The sequence below is a fragment of the Trematomus bernacchii genome, unplaced genomic scaffold (assembly GCF_902827165.1).
Source record: "Trematomus bernacchii unplaced genomic scaffold, fTreBer1.1, whole genome shotgun sequence".
Taxonomy (NCBI): Eukaryota; Metazoa; Chordata; class Actinopteri; order Perciformes; family Nototheniidae; genus Trematomus; species Trematomus bernacchii.
The window spans coordinates 1,077,787-1,086,526 of record NW_022987735.1 but is presented as its reverse complement, the minus strand read 5'-3'; the positions used below and the strand labels follow the sequence as shown (position 1 = coordinate 1,086,526).

The 8,740-nt window shown below is 39.7% G+C and overlaps 2 protein-coding genes across 2 annotated transcripts; both read right to left on the bottom strand.

Annotated features, from left to right (window-relative positions):
- Positions 1 to 2,601: 2,601 nt before the first annotated feature.
- LOC117494941 (melanin-concentrating hormone receptor 1) lies at positions 2,602 to 3,525 on the bottom strand. Its single transcript, XM_034145952.1, has one exon. It carries the CDS (start codon positions 3,523 to 3,525, stop codon positions 2,602 to 2,604), a length of 924 nt encoding a protein of 307 aa, XP_034001843.1.
- Positions 3,526 to 6,136: 2,611 nt separating this feature from the next.
- On the bottom strand, positions 6,137 to 8,525 carry LOC117494996 (parathyroid hormone-related protein-like). Its single transcript, XM_034146052.1, has 3 exons — positions 8,151 to 8,525; positions 7,818 to 7,936; positions 6,137 to 7,308 (listed from the first exon to the last, which is right to left on the bottom strand). The coding sequence occupies exons 2-3, from the start codon at positions 7,919 to 7,921 to the stop codon at positions 6,927 to 6,929; spliced, it is 486 nt and encodes a 161-aa protein (XP_034001943.1). The 5' UTR covers positions 7,922 to 7,936; positions 8,151 to 8,525; the 3' UTR covers positions 6,137 to 6,926.
- Positions 8,526 to 8,740: the final 215 nt, after the last annotated feature.

Here is an 8,740-nt window from a genome sequence, read left to right as displayed (position 1 = left end):
ATTGAATCAATAGCAATGCCATGTATGTGATTTATAGACTGATACAGTATATTTTCCAGATCAGCACACTTATTATGCTTTGATCTGAGAAGTCTTCACTGATAATAAAGTCTTATTATGGTTCTCCAATACTATGATAAGATGCTTGAAAACGGACACATGTCCTTATCTTTGCAGCATCAAACCCCAGTGTCTCATTCCCTACTTCCAAAGTATGAAGTGGTCCTTAAACCAATCTGACAGTACTGATAAAGTTGGTATTGCAGGTGTTTCCAAACTTTCATAATGTGAATTAAATACCAAAGAAAAATATTGACATTTGTGAAATTCAATCAATAATAGGATGAACATGAATATTTGGTGACTATAAAAAACAATGGAACAAACATAAAGCCAGGGGGCATTTCACAGAGGAATTTTAAAGCAGTTTTTGCGACAATTTCCTTGATTTAAAGGTGGCAGAACACTCTGTACACTCAGAGGTGTGTTCAATAGGTTAACTTGTAGAACACTGAGCACATGTTCTTTATTGCTAAACCATGTCCGAAATGCTGATGAACCACAGATGACGATCAGTACGAGTCAGGCCAGCTGCCCCTGCTGTACGCTGAAGAGAAGGCCAAAAGTCAGGGGGCAAACTCAGGGAGGGGCAGGTGGTCTCCTATTACTGCAACGGCCGCTTGAAAGCAGCCAGACTGGTTTCTCAGCCCTTTCCCCATATCTTGGCTGTCTACTGTATATAACAACAGCTGTTACATAGCCCTCTACTTGCTCTTCTCCCACTACAAGTTGTAGGCCTTTAGCTGCCCGAGAGAAAGCAGGAAGTCAGGTGTGTGCTTTCATCTGATTTGTTTGTGTGTGTGCTGCTAGTGAGCAAAGACTGGCACCCTAAAGCTGGTGGTGTTAGTTTTGATCCACCCAGGGGACAGCCAACAGGTCCTCAGGGATTAAGCTCATTTAAAAAGAAGCAGTCATCCCTGAAACACTTACTGTTGTTTATTGCTTTCCAACTGTGTTTTCTTCTAATGTTTGATTGTTCAATAAGCCCCACATCAATACTTGCCTGAAAGTTATTATGTTATGTAACATAAAGTAAAGCCAAAATATCTGTGATTCATTTTATTTTTTAATTAAATGACATTCTGCTCTAAAGAACTGCACCTGCAGTTAGAAATAAATTAAAAAAAGGAATAATACCTGTACTTACAAGAGCATTTAAGATACATATACTTGATCTGAATTGCACTTTTGGTTCCTGATTACATTCCACATTAAAGTTCCTGCATCACAATTGTTAATTTCTGATAGTCCCTCACCCTCTCTTTACTTTACAATTAGATAGAAGCATTTATTGTCATTATCTTGCATTATGTTCACAATAAAACTGATCAAATGATTATCCACTTTAGTAATTAGTATTTAGCAAGGTAAATAAAACATACATCTTTTAATAATACAGCCCAACATGCACTGAAACAGTTGTAATCACAATTTGGCAATTAGAATTGAGTTTTTCTGTCCAGCGTGGTTGAATGGTCACTTCTGATGGCTCAATGAAGTTGTATGGAGTCTGAGAAGCTGCAGTTTACCCTGCGGTTGGTCTTAGTTAGGAGTAATACTTGTGGATCATATAGCTCATATTTAATGGCAGTGACTCTGCCAAGGTAGCGAAGGTTACTGATGATTTCTTGCTTCTTTGAAGAATAACTGTGCTGTAAAAGTGTATTTGTCATGTTGCATTTTAATGTGTTTTTAAGAGATTGTTTTTCAAATATGATGAAACATTGCAACACGATAAGGAGCAGCTATGCCTTTTTAAATGTACTCTTGGCATTAAATAGAAGTGAAGGAAATTGAGACCAAGTTTGCTCTGGAGTAGGAACATGCCAGTATACCCACATCTTTATTGCAGTATAGCACAGCATCAGATAGACCTGCTATCCTGTCCCTTAGAGTAAATGTCCAGGATTTTGTCTTGTTTGCACGTGAAGAGACAAACATACTAAAAACATAGAGACCAGAACTCACATACTTAGTAACTGGAGATCCACAAAAGGGAAAAGACAAGATATAGCCCTGAAACGACTCCAGCATTGCTATCTTTTACAAAGCAAACATCTGTATTCCTGTAATAGTGGTTTCTCACCACAGGGGTCCCCATAATCAATATGAAATGAATCTTCCTTTAGATCTTTAAGACAGCTGTTTGGATAGTTCAGACAAAAGGAAAATACTTACGGATTTGTTGTACCAACATGTTAAACAAAAGAAAAGTAGGCCAAATGAGGGTGAGAAACATTTGGGGCAACAAAAAATAAAATGTGTAAGACAAGACTTAATATTGGGAATAAGATAATGACAAAGTTTCCTTAAAAAAAGATTTGACACAGATACATTTTGACAATATTAAATATTTTAAAATTATTATCCAAACTATAATTTCTCTCATCTTCTTATTTGTACATTTATACTTCAAATATGGCAAGGATAACAGGTAATAATCACAAAAAGCATCCATCTTATTTTGAAACACGCAATTGATTTGTACAAACAGCAACTATAAAAAAGTGTCCAACCAACTTATTGCTCCACCAGCTGAATTTAAAAGCTGTCTGTGGTGACGCTGATGACCTGAGGCTGCACTCGGTTCTTGTTACAGCTGAAGAGCCAGGCTGCCCTCCTGTGGCGGTAGCGCTTTGACAGCAGCACATAGAGCACAGGGTTTATACAGGGGTGCAGATACTGCAGCACAGTGCAGATGAAGTAAAACAGCTCCCAGGCCTGTCCATGGCGATACAGGTCCAGGTACACACACAGCTCCAGCACATAACCAGGCAGCCAGCACACTGAGAAGGTAGCAGCAGCCAAGAACACCATGACAGAGGCGCGGCGGGTGTTCCTGGCACTGGACACCGACATTACAGGGCTCTTGTGGAGAAAATGAGCCAGTCGGACATAGTTGAAGGCAATGACTAGCATTGGAATAAAGTAGTAAAGTACAAACTGGCTCAGCACCACTTGGTAATGGTGCTCATGAATTGTTGGAAGGCAGAAGGTGAAGTTAGCTAGGCTTGGGCCCAGGCTCTCTTTGGTGGCAAACATTCGCAGCGGCAGACTTATGAAGAAGCTGAGGGCCCAGACCAGGACAAACAGGAGGATGACCAGGTCCATGGTGGGCGGCTGGTACGGGTTGGTGATGATCATGGCGCGGGTCATGGACACGGCGCAGAGCGAGTATGTGCTGGCCGCAAGGCTGAAGGCCAGCAGGAACTGGTAGACCTTGCAGGATGTATCCCCCAGAGGCCAGGAGTAGCTGACGGCGGAGTGCAGGGTGAAGGGGATGAGCAGCAGGGTGAGGAAGTCGGCTAGAGTCATGCTGAGGAGGAGGATGTCGAGGCGGTTCTTACGCAGCGTGTTGTACTTGGCAAACAGAGAGAAGACCAGCAGGTTGGCACAGAGCCCGATGCCCAGGATCACTCCACAGGTACAGGCAAAAATCAACACATAGGTATTGGGATGAGCCATATTATCACCGGCTTGACATCACCTTTCAAATAAAAACCAATATGTATTCATCATTTAGGTTAGGATTATTATTTTGTGTTAGGGATGAACAATGTATATGTCACATTTTGTATTACTAGTATTCACATGAAATTATAGCTGATGAATAGAGAGAATAATAGGAAGCCAAATAGACTTTAATTGACTCAAAAAGCACTATACCTGCACACTCCGATACTGAAATGCAGTATGCATGTTTTTGCAACCCGCCAATTAACTCAGACAAGAACAAACTCTGAGAGCCAACCACATGGTCGATGGTGTGTATGTTCTTCACAATTTCAGTAGGAGACAACACAATTAACTTTGCAATGCAAGTTTACATGCACTTGAAAAATGTATTAGGTTATGTCTACTTCCCTAGCCAAAATGCATGTTTGTAGTTAATCAAATAGCATCATGTGTATATCCATAGTTATAGGAAGTATGCTTTATCTGTCATAACGTTATCTAAAAACATATGGTGTAAGACCACCAAAACAAAAATACAAGGTTTTTGTAATAGCAACAGTAGTATGGTTGTCTGCTTACAGACAGCTTTTTAAAGCTACTTTTAATTGCTGTATATTTTACCTGTGGTGTAATTAACTTAAACCGGTAGTGTTTGTCCACTCAGTGGTCAATACATTTTAAAATAGTGCCAGAAGTCAAAAATCGTTATAATTTGGATGTACTCACCGTCGTCGTTCCTCAAAGCAGTATTTTAGTCTCATGTTTGCGAGGGAGCTATCCTCATAATGTAGATTTCTATTTCATTGGTGTCCATCTTGTTAAACTGGACTGACGGAGGGGAAGGTGGCAGCCTCTCAGGACTCATTACAAAGTGTGACAGCTGAACGTGGAAGAAAGGCAAACATCACTCTGGTCAAATTGATTCTGGTTGACTTGGTTTAAAGAGAAACGGGCTCAGACCAGCTGCTCGGGGAACAGTCACCTACTATGCCTGTTTTTGTTATTGCTAATAGAAGATGTATGTGTACCTTTACTCTCTTCAGTGACATTTTAAGTAGTATACACTTGACCTTGTGAACCTTTGTTGAATTATATTGATCATTTTGGTACCCTAAAATACCTAAATGTGTGGGACTGTGTTGCTGTGTCATTGACATTAGTTAAAGCCTCCCTATCTTGAGACTGACATACTTTTTGGTATTTAATATGTACTGTATGAATATGGCTTTATTTTCTGTTTAAATGAGCACTCTCAATAGTAAAAGAGACCAGTCGATTAATCACGTTCTCCGTTCCTCCCCTTCTCTGGAGATATTAATGTCTCTCTCCATGGTTTGATTGATTTCTTCGGTGTGAGCTGCAGGCTCCTGACGGTGCCTTTATCAGGCTTTCCACAGTATTTATGACTCTGTGTCAGCTAATGGTCTTCGGTGTACATTGCTGCTCTTAGCACAGGATATAGCTGATGCTGATGCATTTGCTAACTCCTCCATTACCAGAGTGCGTGCCACTCAGTCAGTGGCTGTTAAAAAAGCCACATGTTCTCAAGTGGGACATTAACAGCTTCATTGCCTTCTGTCCATGCCCAAAAGTCAACACAAATACGTTTTTCAACTCTCTAAGGGGAATAAAAAATAAAAAGATTTGGCCTAAATCTTTTTATTTATTATTTTCTCTTTGCCTCTTTAGCAAGGTTGAAGGTCATGATGAAATGTATATGTATCAAAACCTTTTTTTTTTATTAATTGAGCCGCTGATTATTCATGAGGTGCTTCTTATCAATGGAACATTTGGGGACAATAGGGGTAACCAACCATGCATATCTGCTTTGCAACGATAGTTTTTGTATAATCTTGTAGTTTATCGTTCATATAGTTTCATAGACAATCAAGCTAAAGTTATTACTTGACATATCAATCAATTGCTTTAAATTAAAGGGAAATTAACTGTAAACTACTTTGATCATATATTTTAAATCAATTTTTTAAATCACATTTCAAGCAAAAATGCCAAACCATTTTGCAGGATCCGGATTTTTGGATACTCAATATATTTGGGGTGTGAACTCGAACTAACAACATATTTGAAAAGGTCACCAGGGCTCGATAACATTGTAAAAGGAATGTTCTACTATTTTCATCAGCCAAATTCTGCACTGTATAGCCCTCAGGTTTTAAAAGTAGAATTAAAATAATTGAGAATAGGTAATTGACTTTTTTTCTTTACGTTTTATTTTTATCATCAATTAATCTGACAATCATTTTTTCGCAATGAATTGTTTTATTAATAATTTGGTCTTTGAAATGTCAGAATAATGTGAAAAGGCCACAGTGATGTCCTCAAATGTGTTGTTCCAAAAATCCAAATATATAAATATCACTAAAGACAATTTAAAAGCAGAAAATCAAGACGTTTGTGCTTAAAGAATTGCACTTAAAATAAATAATCAAAATAGTTGCAGATGGATCTTCTGTCTATTAACGTATCAGTTACTTACTTACTACTACTAATCATTTAAGTTCTACCTGTCATAAATGATAAATTGCACATTTGAGCTGGTGAACATTTGAGCTGGTGAACAAAGACACCATGAATCAAAAACATTTCTAATGGCTACACTTTTAATATTTGATTAACTGGAAACATGTACAGTATGCCCTCAGTGCAAGTGAAGAACATTAAATGCATCCGGCAGGCCCTGACTTGGACTTGTTAAAAAAAAAAATTGTAATGTTGAAAGTAGATTAGATTAAACATCCAATAAGTTACAAGTCCATTAAGGATCTAAGTTGGGAAAGGAAAGCAGGACCATCAACAGAAAATTCTAAATAATAAACCACAAAAGAACATGTACATGATTTAACTAAAGTGCATTATGGAATTTAGTCAGCAGCACTGTGATACATTCACAAAATAAATACACACTTTCAAAGAAATAAATTATGGCAAAACAGTTTGAACAGATGTTCTCAGTGAACAGTTTGTATGTAAGTTTATAACTGTAAGCTTACAACAGTCAACAGAGTAGACCATTCAGCTTCCCAATTTTGTGAAGTTACATTATTTTTCAGGCAATAAATAGTTCCTCTTATGATCTACTCATGCTTACGACTGGTTAGACATGACAGCATATGGCTTTGTTTTGAAGTCAACAATTTTACAGAGGCCGACAGATTTCCCAAATAAATATGGACAGAAGATGTTATTATGATAGTTCATGAAACTTCAGGAAGTATAAGATTTAAAATACAAACACAGCAAAATATTATCATACTGTACAAGCACAACCCCATGGTTGTAATATGAAGTGACTGAGTCAGCCATTGGCAGAGTCTGTCAGATCCCAGTCTAGTGTCTTAGTGCAGCACCAAAAAGCTCTACGGAGTCTCTTAGCCACGGCACTGCGTCCTTCACGGCTCCTTTGTTGAAACAGACCGTGCTCGCCTCCGCTTCTTGTCGCTCTCTCTTCGTCGGCCTAGCCTCACCTTTTTTTTCCTCTTGGTGGCCACTTTAAGTGGCTGGTCCTTATAAGCCAGAGCCTTGTTGGTCTCCTGGGGCAGGTCTCTGTCCAGCTTGAACCTCTCAGGGAGGTTCTTGGTGGCCCCTGAGGGCTTCTCGTGCAGAGCGTTCCCACTGAAGGTCTGGCTCTGGGTTTTGCTCTGCTCAGGTGGAGCTCGCTCATCGGCGGTGTGCACCTCTTCCAGCAGCTCCTGCAGCCACGTGCGGCGCTTATACTCCTGCAAGGAGCGACCCTTGTCATGCATCAGCTGGGCGTGGCTCACTGACCTCCTCCTTAAAGCATGACATTAGACAGACAGTCAGATCAATGAAAGTTGAGAGTTTAATTAATTAATTAGTTGATTAAAAAAATCATTTTCCTGCACCATGCAAGTTCACCTTTCTCTGACTGCCAAACATCTTTTCTTGGCTTTTTCAGATTTATTTTAAATTTCCAGTGAGACAATTAAAGTAAAATTCCTTATTGATGAGTTTGTGAGCATTAACAAAAAGTCACAGTTTTGTTGTTCTTTTCATGGTTCACCACAGCTGACATGTTAGGCAAAGCACCAGTAAACCTCAGTGCAGTAGGTGGCAGCATAAACAAGTTTGTGAGAACCATCTCAAATCTGAGCTCTAGACCTCAAAGAGCCAGAGTTAAAACAGAGAAATCCTCCTTTACCATAATGGAATCTAAGTAATCAAATGAAGTTGTGTTTACTTAATCCAAAAACATGACATTAAAAAAATAATAATATTGAATTACTTTTCTTTGGTTATCAAAATTCATATAATTTACTCACGTTCTGCTACTAAGTGCATCAACTGGTCTCCCATCAAGAGTCACCGGGGAGCACAGCAAGAACACAGCCAGACTCCACTGATGAAGTATGACTATAGAGCACATCCTTAAGCTTAAGATCTGAAGAACACAAGAAATATTACATCAGTCACCTCAATGAGGAAAGTTAAACTTAGTTTTATGAACTAAACTGTTTGTCTACTATGCAAAAGATTGTCAGTAGCAGTGTAGGCAGCTGAAAATGACATCGTTCTTGACTACGTGAGATTTCCCAGGGAGCATTACTTGTGCCAATAAAAAGTGTATTAAAGTAGAGAAGAAACCTTAGACTTACATGGTGTGGATCCTTACAGTAAAAATCCACAAAGTGTTCAGGCTGCAAGCTCTTAAGAGATTATCTTGTAAAAAAAAAAAGAAAAAAAGTTATTCGGCAAAACACATTTTGGCCAGATAAAAATGTGTGTCCAGATCCATTGGTGTGAAGGCAGCCTGGGGAAATCCCCCGTCACTCTGCTCCATTCATTTGCCTCCCAACAGTGTGTGTCAAGCTATTTATTTCTCCCCAGCGTCCCAATTGAAAGAGGGATAAGATAGAAAGAGCCGCAGCAGCAGCCCATCAGCTGCAGAGCTGCCACTCCACCCAGTGTTGCAGTAATCTCATGAAAAGTAAGCGTGAAGCATCTTCTCTGGTGGCCGCAGCCGGAGAGCTTTTTACAGTCCAGCACTGTGTGAGGCTGTCCGAGAGAGGCACAGTGAGAAAGTCAAACTCCTCTTTGGGTGAAGATGCAGGCACTACCTTAGACCCTTCCCAATAAGTGCAGTCCTAACACCCTCCCCTCCCTCCCCTCTCTACCTCCCCCCAGCCCTTCACACACACCTGCTGTGACAAGAAGGAGGCGCCCGCACAACGTCTAAACCACCACA

What these genes read in the sequence shown, in the direction of transcription:
- LOC117494941 (XM_034145952.1), bottom strand. Translation starts at nt 3,525, where the DNA reads ATGGCTCATCCCAATACCTATGTGTTGATTTTTGCCTGTACCTGTGGA.
- LOC117494996 (XM_034146052.1), bottom strand. Translation starts at nt 7,921, where the DNA reads ATGTGCTCTATAGTCATACTTCATCAGTGGAGTCTGGCTGTGTTCTTG. An exon ending in GATGCACTTAGTAGCAGAAC is followed by an intron (nt 7,309 to 7,817) that starts GTGAGTAAATTA and finishes TCATGCTTTAAG; the next exon opens with GAGGAGGTCAGTGAGCCACG.